The 19201-nt window shown below is 50.8% G+C and overlaps 7 protein-coding genes across 7 annotated transcripts; 4 read left to right on the top strand and 3 right to left on the bottom strand.

The window, feature by feature from the left end:
• Window positions 1–246: 246 nt before the first annotated feature.
• INS49_011038 (uncharacterized protein) lies at window positions 247–1237 on the top strand (the record flags this gene model as incomplete). The annotated part of the gene is made up of 3 exons (XM_043171758.1): window positions 247–282; window positions 340–870; window positions 935–1237. The coding sequence occupies 3 exons, from the start codon at window positions 247–249 to the stop codon at window positions 1235–1237; spliced, it is 870 nt and encodes a 289-aa protein (XP_043023503.1).
• A 710-nt stretch (window positions 1238–1947) lies between these two features.
• On the top strand, window positions 1948–3571 carry INS49_011037 (uncharacterized protein; the record flags this gene model as incomplete). The annotated part of the gene is made up of 3 exons (XM_043171757.1): window positions 1948–2797; window positions 2924–3242; window positions 3406–3571. The coding sequence occupies 3 exons, from the start codon at window positions 1948–1950 to the stop codon at window positions 3569–3571; spliced, it is 1335 nt and encodes a 444-aa protein (XP_043023502.1).
• A 349-nt stretch (window positions 3572–3920) lies between these two features.
• On the bottom strand, window positions 3921–4946 carry INS49_011036 (uncharacterized protein; the record flags this gene model as incomplete). The annotated part of the gene is made up of 1 exon (XM_043171756.1): window positions 3921–4946. One exon carries the CDS (start codon window positions 4944–4946, stop codon window positions 3921–3923), a length of 1026 nt encoding a protein of 341 aa, XP_043023501.1.
• Window positions 4947–5906: 960 nt separating this feature from the next.
• On the top strand, window positions 5907–7044 carry INS49_011035 (uncharacterized protein; the record flags this gene model as incomplete). The annotated part of the gene is made up of 2 exons (XM_043171755.1): window positions 5907–6428; window positions 6499–7044. The coding sequence occupies 2 exons, from the start codon at window positions 5907–5909 to the stop codon at window positions 7042–7044; spliced, it is 1068 nt and encodes a 355-aa protein (XP_043023500.1).
• Window positions 7045–7559: 515 nt separating this feature from the next.
• On the bottom strand, window positions 7560–7808 carry INS49_011034 (uncharacterized protein; the record flags this gene model as incomplete). The annotated part of the gene is made up of 1 exon (XM_043171754.1): window positions 7560–7808. The coding sequence occupies one exon, from the start codon at window positions 7806–7808 to the stop codon at window positions 7560–7562; it is 249 nt and encodes an 82-aa protein (XP_043023499.1).
• A 1702-nt stretch (window positions 7809–9510) lies between these two features.
• Window positions 9511–13779, bottom strand: INS49_011033 (uncharacterized protein; the record flags this gene model as incomplete). Its single annotated transcript, XM_043171753.1, has 2 exons — window positions 9511–10472; window positions 12777–13779. The coding sequence occupies 2 exons, from the start codon at window positions 13777–13779 to the stop codon at window positions 9511–9513; spliced, it is 1965 nt and encodes a 654-aa protein (XP_043023498.1).
• A 689-nt stretch (window positions 13780–14468) lies between these two features.
• INS49_011032 (uncharacterized protein) lies at window positions 14469–18731 on the top strand (the record flags this gene model as incomplete). The annotated part of the gene is made up of 3 exons (XM_043171752.1): window positions 14469–14471; window positions 14618–18661; window positions 18726–18731. The coding sequence occupies 3 exons, from the start codon at window positions 14469–14471 to the stop codon at window positions 18729–18731; spliced, it is 4053 nt and encodes a 1350-aa protein (XP_043023497.1).
• Between the last annotated feature and the right edge of the window lie 470 nt (window positions 18732–19201).

The raw sequence follows: 19201 nt of genomic DNA, 5'->3' as shown, positions 1-19201 counted from the left end.
TTGGGGGTACCTAGTGCTCACCTCTCTCATCCCCTGTCGGTTTTAACATTTTTCCCAATTAGGAATTATGTACATTTTACCTTTCCTAGATGGTCAACACAACTGTCACAACAGGGAGCCGTGCACCTTCAAATTGATATTTCGCCGCCCCAGTTTCTTCCCCGTGTCGTCGCCACTCTAGTGAAGCCTCATCGGCGAGGGTTTTGAAATCAAGGATACTTTTTACGTGTTGATAAAGAACTCACCATGTCTCCAGCAAAGCTTGGTCCTGAGTGGGAAAGCGTAAGTAGACTTTGGGGATCTCATATCCTGATCTATGCTGACCGAGTCATCCACCAGTTCGCTCAGGCCGAACCCAACATACCAAAACCACAGTCGACTCAGGAGTATCGTGAGTATAAGGAATGGCGCGGAAAGGAGACACAGGCACACCTCGCCTCTCCCACCTTTGCCATGCTCGCCGAAAGGGTAGCAGTCGACAACAGACACATCGAACTACCCGAAGCTCCAGGCCACAAATTCCCCCTGCGTGTCTACCGACCATCAAGGGCTAAGCCACAAGACAAGTTTCCCGTCATGCTATACTTCCACGGCGGCTATTGGGTGGGCGGGGACGCCAACTCTGAGGACCTGGGCTGCCGTGCTATCATCGCCAGGGGTAACGACATCGTCGTCGCGTCCTTCAGCTACCGTACCATGCCGGGCGTCGCCTGGGACCAGGTCCTGAGAGACGCCGAGCTGGCCATGAGGTGGATTGCCAGGCCCGATAATGCCGCGTCCGTGGGCGCGGCCACGAGCAAGGGCTTCCTGATAGGCGGTGCCGAGGCGGGCGCCCACCTGGCCTGGTCCCCAGATCCCACCGGAATGGGCGTCATGCCTCAGATCCCATATCGAGATGGCAGATGCGCCCGTGCTTAATAGTCGGCTGTTCCAGATGTTCACAAATGCTTTGGATGTACCAGAGAGTGAGAAGCGCAAGGGGGAGAACTTTCCCATGTGGGAGAGTGATATGAAAGGGCTGCCACCGGCCGACATACCCATGGACGGGTGCGATCCTACCAGGGATCAGGCGTTCCTCTATACGGAGTTGCTGCAGCAGGCGGGGGTGCTGACTAGGACGGACTACTACCAAGGACTGCCCAATATGTTTGTTCAGTTCCCAGAGCTTCCTTCTACTCTCAAGGCCGGTGGGCACTTAGCGGCAGGAGTTGCCTGGTTGTTGCAAGAAAGGAAGTGATCAAACCCGGTTCAGCCTCAACTAAGACTGTCTCTATCAATATGGAACCCGCAGAAGCTCGTCAATATGTCTATAACGTTAACGTTATTGCGAGGACCTTGAATGACCTCCCACTTCTCAGCCCCAGTTAGTCGAATCACATCAGACAAGTACTGCTCATTATTTATTTGGAGTGTTCTCGGTGGAATATTACACTTGCTCAGTAGCAGGAGTGCGTGAAAGTGATTCTAGGTAACTACTGAAGAAGTGTGGGTTTCTCATCACACCGTGCTTAACACGCATACGGCAGCAACCTTGGTCCTTGGCTACCGTCTAATGACACGCAAGTAGTACATCTTCAGACCACAGGTATGGCCCCCGGCGGCATGGTCTGCTCGGAGCATGTCTCCACACGACACATCCTCCCCTCCCATAGTGCTTCTAGGGCCCTTGAAAAGCCATCTGCCAGTCGTCTGCATTTCAAGTTGTAAAGATGAACCGACTGATCACTTATCTCACCATTTAGTATCGCGCACTAGCGTCGCCGTCTGCATCAAAGGACCAAGCATGTACCGCCATCATTTCATAACCCCGCATTAACACAAGAGAGCACATTCAGCTCGATTGCTCAAGATCTGGCACATAGCTATGTCCTTATAGGACGGTATGCGTCGTCCTAAACCTACTTCAGCCTTCTGCTCATAAGAATACTCGGACTATCACTTTCAAATATGCCAACGTCGCTCGAAGCTTCTCCCGCGGCCTCACACCGCATCTCCGCGGTGGTCACAGACATAAATCTAAGCTTCGGGACTGAGATGTACGATCAACCTGGCTATGTCCCTAACCATGTCAGATGGCGTCGCATAAAGAAGGAACTCTCCCTACACATGGCTGAGAGCACTGCGTGGCTGCATCTAGCTGAGACAGAGGAGAGTGAACTGACAACAGACGACCTTGTGATTACAGATATCAAGGTGGGAAAGCGACGTCCGCGCGACAGCTTGGAGAGCTCATGGGAGAGTCGACCGGGTGGAATCTGGTTGTTGCGAAGCAACTACACTGGCGACAGCCACCGAGCCGTGACGAGAGTGGATGTGCTATTTGGAGTGGACGCCGTTGACCCACGTCCGCAATGGACCCTTTCACAGACACCGCTCCATCTCGGGGCCATGCCTGAGATCCCAGTTGCTCGACTGAGCGTACGACACGGCGCGGTCAACTCGGGACCAGTCGACCCACGACCAGAGTTGAGAGCTGGGAGAGATGGGAAGTTCAAAATCGCACAGATATCAGACACGCACATGGTAACTGGCACCGGGGTGTGCAAAGATGCCATTGATGCGCATGGGCAACCTCTTCCCCCAAGCGAAGCGGACCCGCTCACTGTCGGATTCATCGAGAGAGTCTTGGACACCGAGAAGCCAGACCTCGTGGTCCTTACCGGTGACCAAATCCATCACGACATTCCTGACAGCCAGTCCGCCCTCTTCAAAGTCATTGCTCCTATTATCGAGCGCTCGATCCCATACGCAGCAGTCTTCGGCAACCACGACGACGAAGGTGTTTACGCATTGTCACGTAAGCAGATTGTCTGATACACAATGCACCAGGCGATTGCAAGCTGTCCTTTTCTTTCTGATCAAAGGGTCTTTTGATGTATGAGTCTAAATAAGTTGGGCCAGTGCTGACGACTCAGAATTTTAGGCTCAGAGCAGATGGCAGTACTTCACAGTCTGCCATTCAGCCTCTGCCAGCCAGGCCCGGAACAAGTTGACGGCATCGGGAATTACTACCTTCAGGTCTTTCCTCAATCGGCATCGCAGGCCGCAGTGTTGACTATTTACCTTCTGGATTCACATGGTCAAATACCAAGCAAGGTGAAAGACCCGGACTACGACTGGATCAAGCAGAGTCAGATCGACTGGTTTCTAGATACTTCCCAGGAGCTGCGACAAGCGCGGGAGGAGATATGCCAGCAAAGTCCTCATATGTCTCTAGCTTTCATGCATATCCCATTCCCCGAGTACGCAGACAGCGACTTAATAATTCGAGCAGGTGGTAGGAGAGAACCCACAGAAGGCCCAAGTTACAATTCTCACTTCTATGATGCTTTGGTCACAGAAGGTGTGGCTGCAGTTGGCTGCGGGCATGACCACGTCAATGACTTTTGTGCTCAAAAGCCACAGGTTGGGGCGGTATGCCACCAAGGCCACGCCCCAAGCACTTGCCACGTCGGCCCGTGGCTCTGTTATGGAGGTTGCAGCGGATTCGGAGGGTACTGCTCATACGATGGGAAGCGATATCATAGGCGAGCACGGATTTGGGAACTCGATGCGGGTACCGGGAGCATGAAGACTTGGACTAGGGTTGAGTATTCTGGGGAGAGAATCGACGAGGTCGTTCTCGCGAAACATGACGCGGTGGTTCCTCCTCTTTGATGGAGTGTATTAAGAGGGCAGCAGTTCAAGCTGAATCATTAAAATCACGAATTCGGTTTGATATTCACATCGGCCAAGCCAAATCCCATCGAAGAGTTCATGCAGTGTGCCTCTTCACTGGCATTTACACTTCGAAAGCGTCAGATGCATCAACTTCGGCGTTTGTGGTTTTGTCGTGGCATTTTGTAGACAATGTACATTTACTGATACCACCAGTAACAGAAGGTGGAAGTGAGCTTGTTTGAGCGATGGATATGAGTATATCATACGCTGACTGGCATTTCAGGCTCTGGGTAGTCTTCTACCAATGGGGCGTAATCGGGATAACTCAAGTCGATCACAACGCCTGACTTTTCCTTCATTGAACAAACCAGACTCCAAAGCAGACCCCATGGGTTGTTGAACTGGAAGACGGAGAGACCAAATTCCGCCTCTTCATCATCAAAGTCTCCAATGAAAGCCTGGGCAAAATCAAGAAAGACTGGCTGCCAAGTGTCCGGTCTCAGAAGCACGTTTCCTGGTCCGCAGTCCCGCATGACCACACCAGCAAGATTGATCCTCTCCGTCGTGTTCGCAACCTCCTGCAAGATTTTGCTCCACTCCCGGCGATCGGGAATAGGATGACGGTTCTCAAGCTCAGAAAGCGGTATGCCCGAGACATATTCAAGAAGAACACCATCTACCCTTAGGAACGGGCTGTCCTCATTCTTGTCCTCTGTCTCGGATGACTCGGCCGCGGGCAAGTCCACATGCGCCAACATAAGAGGGATGTAGTCTCCTTGCATGTGTGCGAGCTTGTCGCACACCGCAATCTCGCTCCGGGAAAAAAAGCGGCACACGTGTTGCAGTGCGCCCTCGTACCTCGACAAGCCCTCTTCCATAGGTTCATAGTATTCTTCCGGCAGCAGGGGCACTGTGTCCATTTGCTGCTGGTCGGCGTCGATTTCGTCCCACAATTTGGATGCCTTGCCGCTCCGGACATAGCTTCGGAAGGCCTTTTCTGCTTCAGAGGCGGCAGGTAAATACTGCTCCTGGCGGGACTCGCTCAGTGCGCGCACTCTGCGCAGCGAAGAGCCGAAGCGGCGATCGAATAGTTTGAGCACGGCTTTCTTGGTCGCAGTGCTTGAGTCGTCTGTGTATGTGACCTCCAATACGGTCGTCATCGTCGTAGAGATCTCCCTAGTGATGGTGACTTTGAGATTTCCAGAGAAAGTTTCATTAACTTTGTCAACAACGAGCGCTAGCTCCGTTCCAGGAACGTAGGCAGGGAGCCCCGAATCGCCGCACATCTTGAAAAGATCTGGTATGGCTTGAGGAAGGAATTGTGATGAATTTTATGGAAGTGCTGAGTCGAGACAGAGATATTGCTTGGGGAGACTCGAGGTGGTGTGATCTAATAAAAGTGATGTGTTAAGTAGATTTGTTGGTTCTTGGTCATAGGAAGCGCGAATCTGCCGTGGGGCGCAGGAGTGGTCAGACCCTGCACGTGCCTAGGTAACCTGTGAACGGGGTCTATTTAAAATTGTGGTCGAGACTACTTCAAATATTTGCAGACAAAGTGAGGACACTTCGAAGTGCCTACAAACCTATTTTGGAAATCTTACATCACCTGATTGCTAAGCCGGGTTCATAATATTTTGACCCTTCTTGCAGGAGATCGATAGTTCCCGGTCTGGGGGTGTTCAAGTTCTGTCGTGCTTCTGCCCCTGCGGCTTCTTCTTCCAGCTCGGCCTCCACTCCCTCGACGACAGCGAGTGGTGCTACGACCGGGGCAGGCCTGAATGTTGTCCTTGCTGCGTTTTGTGGCGTTACCGCATTGATGCTAGAACTGTAGATTGAGACTGGTTTCCACGTTTCATTTCAGATTTGTTTACCCATTGCGAGTTGTTGCTCAAGGATACACGGTAGCGTGATGTATTATATGTTATAGTGTATGTGTGTGTGTGTGTGTGTGTGTGTGTGTGTGATGAAATACTTTTTGTATTTTGTATATTTACAAGTCTGGTGATATATACTAAGTGTCACGGCACAGGTATATAGGCTGCACTGCATTGTCCAAAGGTGTTCTAGACAATTCTGGCATTTTGGTGTTTTGCGTTACAGTGCAGCGGCGAAGGGCGCTGTCTCACTAAGCATTTCAAGTGTGCCGGAACTTTTGTCCACCAGCTGTACATGTTATCAGCTGTAACCTCGTTGGCTAAGCCTCCTTCGTACAGCATCTAGCGCGCAATCCTTAATCTAATCCTCATATGGACAAGTCTACATCTCTGCCTGCTTCAAAAGACACCGCATCATTCTGGATCAGAGCAATCAGCGTGATCGTGCCGTATCGGAAATCATTTGTGCTGGCCAATATGCCCGCTAAACTTGTATTCGGCGCCGGGGGCATCGGCGGGACCGAGAAAGGCTTCACTTACACGTGGGACACAGCGGAGAAGGCCTCTTCGCTCCTCGATACCCTAGAGGCCCTCGGGCTCAAAGAGCTGGACTCGGCAGCTTCTTACCCGCCCGGCAACCCCTGGAACACCGAAACGCTGCTGGGACAGAGTAAGGCTGTCGAGAGGGGCTTCGTCGTTGACTCCAAGGTCCTTGGGGCCCGTGGGCCTATGCTAACGGACGAGCTCATCACCGCGAGCGTGGACAAGACGCTTCAGCTGCTCGACGCCAAGAAAGTGAGGACGCTGTATGCCCACTTCTCGGACAAGCATACGCCGATCGAAGAGACGGCCAAGGCCTTTGATCGGCAGCATCGAGAGGGAAAGTTCGAACGCGTACGCCACTCTCCTTTCCCGGCCAATACATGCATGTTCTCACGTCTCCGGCTGACAACGCGAGCCACAGCTGGGCCTGTGCAACTACTCAGCCGCGGAGCTATCACAGTACTTCTCAATCTGTGACGAGAAAGGCTACGTCAAGCCTGCCGTGTACCAGGGCGAGTACAACGCGCTCCTGCGGGACGACGAAGCGGAACTCATCCCGATTCTACGCCAGCACAACTGCGCGTACTACGCCTACAGCCCCCTAGCAGGCGGCTTCCTCACGGGCAAGGTCACCTTCGCGACCAACGCCGAGTCCGAGCTCCACCGGACGCGCTTCCACGGCCCCAGCACGTTCCAGGCCTATGCCGACAGGTACGACAGGCAAAAGATGCATGATGCTGTCAGAGCGCTCAAGAAGGTGTGTGACGAGGAAGGGGTGAGCCTGCAGGAGGCGAGCCTGAGATGGTTGATCTGGCACTCGCAGCTGGGTGAAGGAGATGCGGTGATCTTGGGGGCGAGCAAGAAGGGTCAGCTCGAGAGTAATGTGAAGGATGCTAGGAAAGGGCCCTTGGGGGGTAGGGTGAAGGAGGCTGTTGAGGGGATGTTGAGAGTTAATGGGAAGTGGTGAAGGAGTGGCGGCGCCGAACGCACTCGTTCTATCTTCGTCGAGGGACAGTGCGTAGGCCAAGGTAGTGTCCTGTAGTATTTGCGTGATCTATGTCAGTGATCTTTTAACCATTGGAAACCTGTATCGAGACCGCTGTCGCCAATCAGTGTCGGCTTAGCCTTCGTTCAACATGACATCAAAGCACTGTCAACGCTTGCGCAATGCCGTGATGTTGAGTCCATTGATTCTTATCTATATATCTCTATATTAACCTCTTCGTGGGAATGTCGGCCCGAGATCCCCCGAGGGTGTCAGGGGCGGCGACCCTCCCTCTGCACCCGTTTTGCAAGTGCTTCTAGCACAGCAGTCCGTGAGGGCTGTTCACCAAAAGCAGGCACATAACGATAGCGGATGCGGGATATAAGTGCTGAAGTCCAACGCCGAACTGGATCGAGGAAATCGCAAATGCTGCAGGATACGCCTTCCCAACTCCAAAGAAAAAATGAACGTGATGCCAGCTCTTCCGTCTCTTCTAACTAGATGCCGAGGTATTCCCGCAGAGTCTTCTGCCTCGTCACGGATGCGCCGATGGCCCTGTCCCTCTCGACGCCTGCTTCTGAGAGGTCCTTGATGTTGTCAAGCACGCGGATGTGCTCCTTCTTCAGCTTCTCGAAGTTCTCGTCGAGTTCTTTGTGCCATGGGTAGAGGACGAAGACCTGGAAGCATAGCGCGCTGCTAGCGACGAGGAAGTTCGTTATCGAGACGGCTCTCGTGATGATTGCCATCTTGACGGCACGGGATGGTGGTTGGGAGGAGGGGTAGAGGGTTGGAACGGCTCGGAGAGCAGTCGAGGGATTTTCTTGTTCGCAGGATATTACCCGACTTCGACTCGTGTCAGCTTGAGCGATCGACCCGGTCAGCAGTGATACGAACCTTGTTTGATTATTCTACTGAGGTTACTCAGGCAAAGCAATGTGTTGGATGACTAGTTTGGGTACCCTGAGTTGTGTGCAGGGAGTCACTTGTGGTTTTGTTGTAAGAGCGAAGAGGGCGGATGACAAGCCTGGGCGGCCCGGAAACGCCTCGTAGGAATCGGAGAAATGAGGAGCCACAGGGATTCCGAGAGACCGGAGCAGCCACGAGGGATGTGGGTCTAGAGGTGCAATGACATGTGAATCTCTGGAAGGTTCCGTCTTCCTTTTCTGAGTTAAATATAGTCACAGCGGCCCGGCTGGATATGCCTGATGATGCGATGTGAAGGCTCCAGCCGGTTCTGCCAGAATTGGATGATTGAACCGTTGCTGAAAACTTTTTCAGCGCTGCGCCGCTGCCAACATCCAGCAACGTGTCAAGTGCTCACGGATGCGGCACTTTGCCGGTTTCTTGAGTTTACTGTCCTCGTGCAGCGCAAACTGACAAGTGACAGGTGCGTGTGAGTGGGTCTCATATTTCTCACCCGAGCGGCATGTCCTGCCTGCCTGCCTGCCGACTTCGGTGCATCAACGGACGAGCGGAACAGCACTGACATCGATGTCTTACAAACATTTGTAGCAAAGGTTGGTTCTATTTTGTTATCATTTGCAAAGAAACGCTGAAGCCTTTGGGTTGCCGTGTTGTGCTGCGGCAGTTGTGGTCGTTGAAGCGCCGGTTCCATCGCGGACGAACCTGTGGGGCGGGGCTGGAGCCATATTTATCATCACGCGCCCGTTGACATGCATGGCGCAACTTTGGGCTTGTCTGTCTCTGTGGTGTAACCATCTAAATAAAACTGTGACTTTGATTGCATATTAGACGCGAGCGAGAATTCCGCGAGAATTTATTTACACTGACAACTACTCTCTTCACACTGGCTCTTCCACTGATGACTGGGTCAGACGGAGGGGCCGGGCTGTTCCATTCCTGCACATCGGACATGCACCCGGATTCAGGAGCCCAGTGTGTTTGTAACAAAATGGCCATTTCCACTGCCCCCTTTCTCGAATTTCACAGGCAGAGTTGTGTACATCGCAGTCACGGGCATCAAAGTGATCGGAATTGAGAACCGGACAGGAGTCTATCTTGTGTTATTGCCTTGGGGGATAAATTGCCGAGGGAAGAACTTTCTAGCTGGGAATGGCACCGAGTCTCTCCCTCCTCCATTCCATACCCCTCCAACGCAGCAAAAAGATGGCGGCTGCACAGAAGATACCACTCCACAGCCCCAACGCTGTGAAATACCACCCTCTCCCGGCCGCATCCATCAATGGCTGCAAAATAGCTACACCAGTCGCCGCCATTGCGCATCTCGTGACACTAGTTGTTGCAGCGGCGGTGCTTGGGCTCTGCGGAAAAGAGTCGATCAGCATGGCACTGTAGGTCGTGTAAAAGAACGTGCCCCAGAAGCCCTGCAAGAACTGCAGAACAAGAACCACAGCTGGGTGCGCATGTTGATGAAGTGCCCACCCATAACCTGCCATGGTTGCTGTGGATATCGCGAGTCCAACAAGGCTACCTCTGGTCCTTGACTTCTCGATCGGGAAATCGAGCAAATCCCCCCCCTGACGCCTTCTTGGACTCGTCACTGCCGATTCTGCGTGCCACCGTCCTGTAATTATGGTCCAGGAGCTTGCCGGTGAAATAGCTTCCGAGGATGATGCCAGTGCCTCGGGGTAGATACGCAAGTCCAGTTTGCCATTCGTTCCAGCCGTAGATGGACTTGAATATATCTGGCACTGCTGCAACGAAGCTGTAGTCGACAGTGTAAAACGAGCCATGTACCCAAAGTATCAAGAAGGTGTCTTTGTGAAAGATGATGCGGAAGCAGTTGTAGAAATTGATGAGCCCGTACTTTTGCAGAAACCGTCTTACGGGTGTAGTCTGGGGAAGTACTTTTTCCTGGTCCGTACCCTCGGTCGCATGCTCGTATTGAACAACACCTGTGCGGCCAGCCAGAAACTCCCGCACAAGAGATAGCCAGCTGATCTGCCACCATTTGAACCGAGATCGATCTGAGCCGTTCCCAACAAGTGACCTTGCGGTCTCGGGCAGAAACAGGCCAACAGACGAGAATAAGATTATGGCCGCAATGACCAGCGCCCAGAAGGCCCAGTTATAGCTGCCGCTGAAGTATGCCACACAGCCTCCAATGATGGGCCCGATGCAGGTACCCAAGTTGAGAGCCATTCCAATGGGCCCCAACATCCGACCCCTGTCACGAGGCAAGCAGACATCCGCCACCACACCGAAGGCAATGGAGTACGTTGCGCTCGCACCGAGGCTCTGCAGTGCTCGCAGGGTCGCGAGCGCAGCGAAACTGCGCTCATTGACTGCCAGCCCGATATTGCTCACAGCGTAGATTCCGAGGACGACGAGGAAGATCGGCCTCCGGCCGTAGGTGTCCGAAAGCGGGCCGAAGATGACTGGTGAGATAGCTTGGAACACGATGTAGATCGTTAACGTGAGGTTGACGGCTTGGGCTGAAGTACGGAAGTGCGTGCGTAGTAGTTGTGGAAAAAGCGAACGCTTAATCCGTCAGCCGGATCAAGCCTTATACCGTAGGTACTTCAACACACCCCCCAGTTCGCAAGGTGGTACCCACCGAGTGAAGTATATGCCATGGTAGCCCCTATATACGTAAGACGCTTTGCCTAGGTTGTATACCCTAAATATACTTATGTAAGCAGTGCCATTTAAACGGTAGGTAGTTCTTAAACCTGCAAACTTTTTAGCCTTTAAACTTAGAACCTTTATAAAACCTAAATTGTGAGGAAGGAGCACCGCACAGACCCCTTATGGGCATTAATAGGTAGTCCTCAGCCCCTCAGCCCTTTAGCATAAACTTAAACAAAACCACAACCAAAAACTAAATACAACCCTCTTATTGCAAAACCCCTTAATAACTTAGCTCAGATTACAGGAATTAAACACCAGCCGGTAACCACCATAAATATAGCATTACTATAAATTTACCATTAATTTCTAACTACTTGCTTTGCTTTTATATAACCATTTTAACACTTATTTATCTAAACTATTTAATTATATAGCTTCACAAAACTCCACGGCTAAACTTAAATAACTATATGCTTAACAGCTCTTATAATTCTACTACTTATCCAAGTTTCCATATATTATAAAGATTTAAAATAATAAGCTTAAATACGCTTATCTCTTACAGCCTATCTTTAATAAAAACAATCCAATTCCTTAAGGCGAAACTTATTAACTATAAAATTAATTAATAAAGCAAAAAAGCCTTCCCGTATTTCTTACCCGCTAACAAGCGCTCCTATTACTTAAATCCCCTTTAGCATTTAATTCTTAAGCCGCTTCCTTAGTTAGCCAAACGCCGCTTCCTAATAATTCATTATATATATTAATTAAAACATAATTTCCTTAAATACTTAAGCATCGCTAAATAATAAGTTTATTAAGTTTGCCATTATCCTTAAAAGTTTCCCTTAAAAATATACCGCCCATATTAATATATAATTAAGACCTTAGCTCTCCCCCGCGTTCAAAAAGGAACGATAAAACGAAATCAAAAGGCCTTAAATCTAACGATAACGATATAGCACCACTCATAGCTAAAAACACCGCCAACCTTATCACACAGGTAATAACACAGCTCCATAACCAACAAAACCAAGATTTCGCATATCTGATTGCCATAGCGTTCGCATATGGGCATTGATAGGTAGTCCTCGGCCCCTCGGCCCTTCGGCACAAACTTAGACAGAACCACAACCAGAAACCGAATACAACCCTCTTATTGCAGAACCCCCTGACATAAATGTAAGGGGCTTAACCTAGGGCGCCTAATTTAGTATAGCTCAGGGGAATATAGCGGTTAATCGCGCTATATAAACAAACCAAGGGCCCATAACTATGGAAAAAGCAAACGCTTAATCCATCAGCCGGATCAAGCCTTATACCGTAGGTACTTCAACAGTAGTGGGAGCAGTGGCAAGTAGATCGTGGCGGTAAGGGAAGATGTAGTTGTTGCCAGGCCGACCAGGAGCTGAAGCTTTCTGAGCTGCGACAGGGTGAAGTGTGTGAAAGGTTCCTCATGGTCGCTTTCTTCGCCCTTGCTCTCATTGCAAACGTCCCCTTTCTGCTCGGCTGCGGGTATGACTGTCTTCGGATCGTCCGCCTCGTCGGCCATTCTCATTCCGTGTATTTAAAATTGTCTCGAAGGAAATTGATTAGGAGATGATGAGTAAAATTCAAAACAGGCACCAATGTGTACATCAGTAGGCAACAACAGGCAACGGTGCAGACGGTTTGAATGCTCCTTGCGGGGAAGGTTGGATTTTCAACAGTGGCGTAGTAGCCGGCCTGTTGGTTGCCCCAATTTTGCCAGTTACCTTGCACCATACCTTTCCTAAGTTCTTTATGCTTAATTCGCGTCTAAGAAGGGCATTTGGGCTGAGGAAATTCACAATTTTGTAAAAGAAAATCGCTCCTCACATGTGGTTCCTTCGGGCTTTGCATCCGTTCCAAACTGTCTTCAACATCGTCAGATTACGATCTGTCTGGGCTTGCTTGAGTATGATTGCCTGGATGCAGCTATATTGCAATGATTTACATTTCAAGATCAAGGCTTGTAATGCTAGTTACAAAGTGTGATCACGCTCTCCGGACAGAGCTGTCATTTCCGACTCCTCAAGTCTCCGCGGCGCTTCTCCTTCGGGGAATGGATCGAACTTCTCAACGAGATAGCACATGTCATTATAAGCCCTGGTAATAATCTGTTAGCGCATCTCACTCATTACTTTGTGCTTGTTTGGACACTTGCATCTGGCGGACAGCCTTGCCGGAGGCTTTGTGATGCACCGAGTACCACACGTAGTAGTAGCAAGCATATAGACGATTTCTGTCGTCCCATTCGTCTTTTGGCTCGCTAGGGGGAAACATCTTGAGATAGGTCTTGATGTATATGTCCCGGTTGATCTTGTTGTAGTAGCCCCGCCAATCAGCCACATCCAGCTCGTTGTGCGCGTAGAAGCCCGGAGAGTCGTACATGTATAAGTTTCCATTTTCCAGGGAAGTGCCCGTGTTGCCTTCCCACAAATTGGCATGTATGAGGCTTGGTTTGATGGTCCTACCATTCTCTGTCAGTGCGTCCAGCAAGCGGGGGATGACCGAAGTAAGAATGCGCTTCTCCACTCGATCAAGGTCATCCCAGTGCCCGTTGGTACTGAAGTCAAGATCCATCACATGCTTCAGAAGCCTTGTGTAGAAAGTCGTCCAGTTGCTCTCCCAGCCCACTTCTTGAGGGTACACATTCTGGCAGGTGGTGACTTCAAAGCCAAATTGCCCGGTAGGTGACTGGCTTTCGCGATGAACACGAGCTAGTTTTGAGCACAACTCGAGAGGGTCTGGCATAGAATTCGTTTCCATTTCCAGATACTCGAGGAGCAGGAAATATGCCTCGACATCTTCAGAGGCGTACTTCCCCCAAGAATGTGGTTTCGGCACAAAATCTGGCGCAAACTTGTAGAACTCAGACATCGCGTAGAATTCGCCCCTCATCATCTGACCTCCCAGCGCCAACGGGGCAGACTTTAACAAGAACACGTCTTCATGCCCATCTGGTAGTCTCAGGTGCAAGCGCGCTGTGACTGTCCATGCGGAGGTGGCGTAACGGTGGGCAATGGTGACGGTGGTACCCTTGGGAAACTTGGCGAGAACATTTTCATCGACGTAGAAGTCCCCCTCGTGGAGAAACCCTGTTCCAAAAGAGCGATCGATGAGTGTCTGGAGAGGTATGGCCATGTTGAGATGCCAAGTCCAGAGCGGAGCAGGCGTACAGCCAGGGGTTAAAGTCTAGCGATAAGGAATGAAGAGGAAAAGAAACGAGGAAGCGAATGATGAAAAAGGATACTGGGGATTTTCACGTAGATGTCAAAGAGGTTGCATCCATGGACGCCTGGTGAAAAGCCATTTCAGCAACGTTTGGCTGCCCAGGCTTCGGACCAACACAAGAAGCGAATCTTGCATGTTTCGGTTCAGTTGGTGCAGGCCAGGCGGCACGGAGGCTATTATTGGAGATGTCGTGATATGTTAACCAATGGTTCGTGGAATGCTACCGAGGCCCACGTAGGTGTGCGGCACAGCAGATGTCTGCCAATCAGACCACGAGTCTACGGTCCATCACCATGGGCGCGACCGGGTCAGCTTGCGGAGACACCCGGTAGCAGGGATTGATAATCGAAAGGAGGGGGTTAGATAGTTATGAGGTCCTTCCCACCTTCAACTATCAATCGCCAAACAGGCGTATACCAGCCATAGGTGCCGTATAGACATGTCTCAGGGCCCTCGGTAGGTACGGCATTCAACAAGCCGCTTCCCCCTACCACCCAACAGCTGAACCCAGCAGTTACATACTCGTCCAACGGTGCTATTCTGCGTCACCAACAAGCTGGCACTCTCACGTCGGGATGTGAAGTGCAATCAGCTTCAGCATGGTGAGTGATAACCAATCAACGTCCTCTGGGCTAGAGAAATTCTCCAATGTTGGCCATGTTTGTTTCCAGGAAATTTCACCACGGCAAATACTGTGAAATGTCCTCGAGTATGAAGTGAATGAGGCATTTTACTCACACAGCTGCAGTTCAAGCGCTTTCGTTCCAAGAAGTCACGCCCTGGGCATGATGTTGAGGTTCCAGGAAAGCAGGATGCCAAGCGACCCATACCTTCGCTTGGTATTATAGCACCAGCCGAAGTCTCTGAGACGCCCACTCTCCATGAGACAGAGAGCACACCGGAACGATCATCGGTTTCAAAGCGTCTAACGCCGTCCTTGATCGCGACGTCCAATGACAGCCGCAGACCAAGCCCTACTCGCAGTGAGACCTTGGCTTTGGGACTCCATGTCCTTCGTGAGCCGGAGGAGATCGCCTTCGACATAATCTTTGTCCACGGGCTGGGTGGACATAGTCAACGAACCTGGTCGAAGAATCACGACCCAGGGTTCTTCTGGCCTGAACTATGGCTCCCTTTTGAGCCTGGAGTTGAAAAGGCTCGGATATCTACCTTTGGCTATGATGCAAACTGGCGCGGTGCAAGCCGGAGTATCTCAAATATAACGGACTTTGCCAAAGAGTTATTGTTCGAAATGCGATTTGCCAGGACTCTTGCAGGCGAGGAGTTGAATATCGGATCGAGGCCAGTTGTTTTCGTTGCCCACAGCATGGGGGGCCTTGTGGTGAAAAAAGCATATCTCCTGGGTTTTCACGATGAAATCTACTCGAAGATGGTCTCATCCATCCAGGGTATCATTTTCCTTTCCACCCCTCATCGTGGGAGCAATCTTGCCGAAGTACTCAACAGAGTATTATCGGCGTCTTTCCAATCTCCGAAAAGCTTTATATCAGACCTCACAAAGAGCTCGCCGGCAATTGAAGAGCTGAACGAACAGTTTCGCCACCACGCATCGCGGCTTTCTACTTGGTCCTTTTACGAGACGCTTGCTACATCAATCGGACTCAAGAATGTTATGGTATTGGAAAAAGAGACGTCCATACTTGGCTACCCAGCGGAGATCTCCCGCCCTCTCCAGGCAGACCATCATGATGTCTGCAAGTACTCAAGCCCAGTCGATTCGAATTATTTGAGCGTCAGGAACGCGATAATCTTCCTAGCCTCCACTCTTTCTTCCAGAGATACCCGAAGTAAAGCTGAGGATATTGACACGACCGACAGCGAGAGCACGGTGCTCCAGTGCCTGTCTCGAGCCTGCCCGACAGCTGAAGATGATTACCGTGCAATTTTGGATAAGTGGGTGCCAGACACATGCACGTGGATATTGGAGAACCCATGCATCATGCGCTGGCTTGATTCAACGCCGAAGTCACGAATTGTGTGGTACGTCGCACCGCCCGGCAGTGGTAAAACAACTATTGCTGCATTCCTTGTGAATCACCTAAGAAGGGCAGGTGTTCCGTGTCAGTTCTTCTTTTTCAAGTACTCGGATCAGACGAGAAGGTCCGTTGCAACTTGTTTCAAGGTACTCGCGTACCAGCTGGCCAAAAGCGTAACAGCTTTCAGGAAAGAATTGGGCCGCATTTCGCCAGAGACCTTGGGCCTCGAATCGAGTTCGGACCCGATGTTGACATGGCGAGCACTCTTCGAACAGGCCTTACTGAAGGCTTCATCCAGCGAAGTTTACTGGGTCATTGACGCTCTGGACGAGTGCGAATCTCCGCGGATATTCTTGGACTGCCTGAAAAGCATTTCTGATGCAAACGTCCCATTCAGAATTATCTTGCTCAGCCGTAGTACAGATGTTATTTCGGCAGGTGTTGACAGACTATCCTCTGGGATTCTTGTCGAACAGATCGAGAGCCCCAACCCAGATCACGCCCAAGAAGATATAAGACGATTCCTCACACAAGAGCTCCGACACATGAGGGGGGAAACTGACTTCAAAGATCGCCTGTTAGAAAAACTGCTCGCTCGTTGCGAAGGGAATTTCTTATGGGCAAAATTGGTCTTGGACGAGATTCTGCATTGTCATACAGAGGAGGGCATCGAAAATCTACTCAGAGAAGTCCCAGACGACATGAATGATTTGTACAGACGCATGGAGGAGAATCTCACCAGTTCCGTTCGCAGGGCCAACAAACCTCTTATTCTGGCGTTGTTTCAGTGGACTGTTTGTGCTCAACGGCCGCTCGACCTGAAAGAGATGTCACAGGCTCTTCAACCTCAGTTCTCTCACTTTGTCGACCTCAGATGGACCATCAAAGAGACCTGCGGTCAGTTTCTTCAGGTTCAGGAGAGTGGTCAGATCGATATGCTGCACCATACGGCCCGGGAGTACCTCACCAACAACCGCGATGGTGATTTCCACGTTGAGCCTCGAAAAACGCATGGCATTCTCTTCCAGACGACCATTAGAGTTTTAAGCGACCCCAATCTACGTTGGAGACTTGTTCAAAGCCAAAATCTCCTACAGGACAGCGAACCTTTCGTCTATTACAGTGCAGTCAATTGGTCCTATCACCTTGGCCATAGCAACCAGGCCTTCGACAGGTATCTCGACCTACTTGTCGACTTCTTTCGCGGTCAGGCAGTTTTGACCTGGATTCACATCTTGGCGGTATCGAAGAAACTGGAAGTCCTGGTCAAGACCTCCAGAGTCTTGACATCATTTGTGCGGATTTTCAAAAGGCTCAATGCTACGAGAAATCCGATGCAACATCGCCTGACGGACGTTCAACTTCTCGAGGACTGGTCGGTTGATCTAATCAAAGTCGTTGGAAAGTTCGGATCCCACATAATGTCGATTCCTGGCGTGGTTTACGAAGTTGTACCTGCAGTCTGTCCCGGAGAAAGTGTCTTGCGCCGAACATGCTACTCGCCTCATACAAGCTCTCTGAGGATACAAGGGACCGAAATGGAGGACTGGAGTGATAACCTCGCTAGGCTGACACTTGATGGAAAATCGAAATGCTACAAGATATCGTGTGCAGGCAAATATCTTGCCGTCCTCGCTCTGGGAATCCCAGGGGCGACTTATATCTGGGATACGACCAACTTCGCACGGGTTTGTGTCGTGGAGCATGGAGAAGCTGTTGTAGCTATGGTCCTCAACGCTAGGGGGGATACGCTCGCCACGTACGGACTCAAAACCACCAAGATGTGGTCAATTCCTTCGGCAACACTTCTGAGATCAACAACAAATCCTCGCTATGTCAAAGCCAAGGCCCTCGTGTTCGCTGAGGGCGACCGGAAACTCTTATTTGGTGGTGATGACAATGTTGTTCGAAGCATCTCTGTGGAGGACTTCAAAGGGTGGCAAATACCTCTTCCTCATCTTCTCAAGGAGACAATCCGCATCGAAGGAGCAATCATTAATTCTCCGATGTGTATCGCCTTCAACAGCGGTAACAACCTTGTCGGTGTATCATACCGAGGCGCACCCCTTTCTATCTGGAGTCTTCTGGATGGCCGCTGTATGAACCGATGCTATAGGTCCAAATCTTTCCAGGACGAGAGGAGACAATCTTCAAACACATCGCCAAGCTCCACCGCGTGGTGGGGAGTCGACAGGTTCACATGGAATCCAGTCACGGATCACGTACTCGGGGTGTACAGAGATGGATGCGTTTTCAAGTGGCACCCCTTGACGAACGAAAATGTGGAAGCACCGAATGCACGCGCAGACGAAATAGCAGCCAGTCCAGACGGCAAGTTTTTCGCTACTAGCAGCAGCAACGGCGCTGTGAAGATTTGGAGCTTTGCCTATTTCACAATCATTTACCAGTTGTCATCCGATGACATTGTGGCTCAGTTGGCGTTTAGTACGGACAGTCGCCGTTTCTATGACCTGCGCGGCGGTTCGGTGAATGCCTGGGAGTCGAACAGTCTGGCCCGGTTCTTCGATCAAGAGGAGCAAGTCACCAGTGACACAAACAGCGAGGATCGGTCAACGACTGAATTGTCCAAGTTCTCAGAAGCAACGCTCGTACCGTTCGAAGCAATTTCGGCATTTGCTCCAACCGCAGACGGGTCTCTTTACGCGGTGTCATATAAGAACGGAGCTGTGCACTTGTTTGAGAAAGGGCAAGAAAACGGCATAGAAATTGCCCGGTTCCATAGCTTCTTCGATGTGCAACACATCCGATGGAGCAAAGACGGGCAATACGTCACTGTTAGTGATGTTTCAGGACGCATAGATGTGATGTCTGTTCGACAAGGAGCTGAAGAAGCGGGAGGCCTGAAGATCTCGAATTTACCGAGCCCAGATATCCTCCTGGAAGATCAGACTATCTACGAAATTCTCTTTAGTGGGGATTGCCTCCATATGATCATCGTGGCGAGGAACAAAATCTTTGTCTGTTTCGTTGGAACAGGCAGTCTCACAACCTCCAAAGACTTTGACAACTGCATGAGCCGTGCTTGGATATTGTCCCCTTCACAACCAGATCTTTTACTAGGATTTGGGCAGGAAGACATTAATGCATACAGATGGCAAGACCTCGAAGTTCAATGGTCTCAACCATACAAACGTCAGGAGGAAGCCAACACGACCGGAAAAGCCGAAGAAAAAAGGAGTTCCGTGACGTCGATGGATGCCGGATTCTCTGAGATATCCCTAGATGGAGAGAGCACAGACACCATCACTGCGACCTTGGCCCAGGATGGCAAGCAGATCCTGATTTCAGGGGTTTCAAATTCCAAGACCAAGGAA

The sequence above is a fragment of the Diaporthe citri genome (genome assembly GCF_014595645.1).
Source record: "Diaporthe citri strain NFHF-8-4 chromosome Unknown scaffold_5, whole genome shotgun sequence".
NCBI lineage: Eukaryota > Fungi > Ascomycota > Sordariomycetes > Diaporthales > Diaporthaceae > Diaporthe > Diaporthe citri.
Note: the sequence above shows the minus strand (reverse complement) of the source record. Positions and strands in the feature narration are given on the sequence as shown.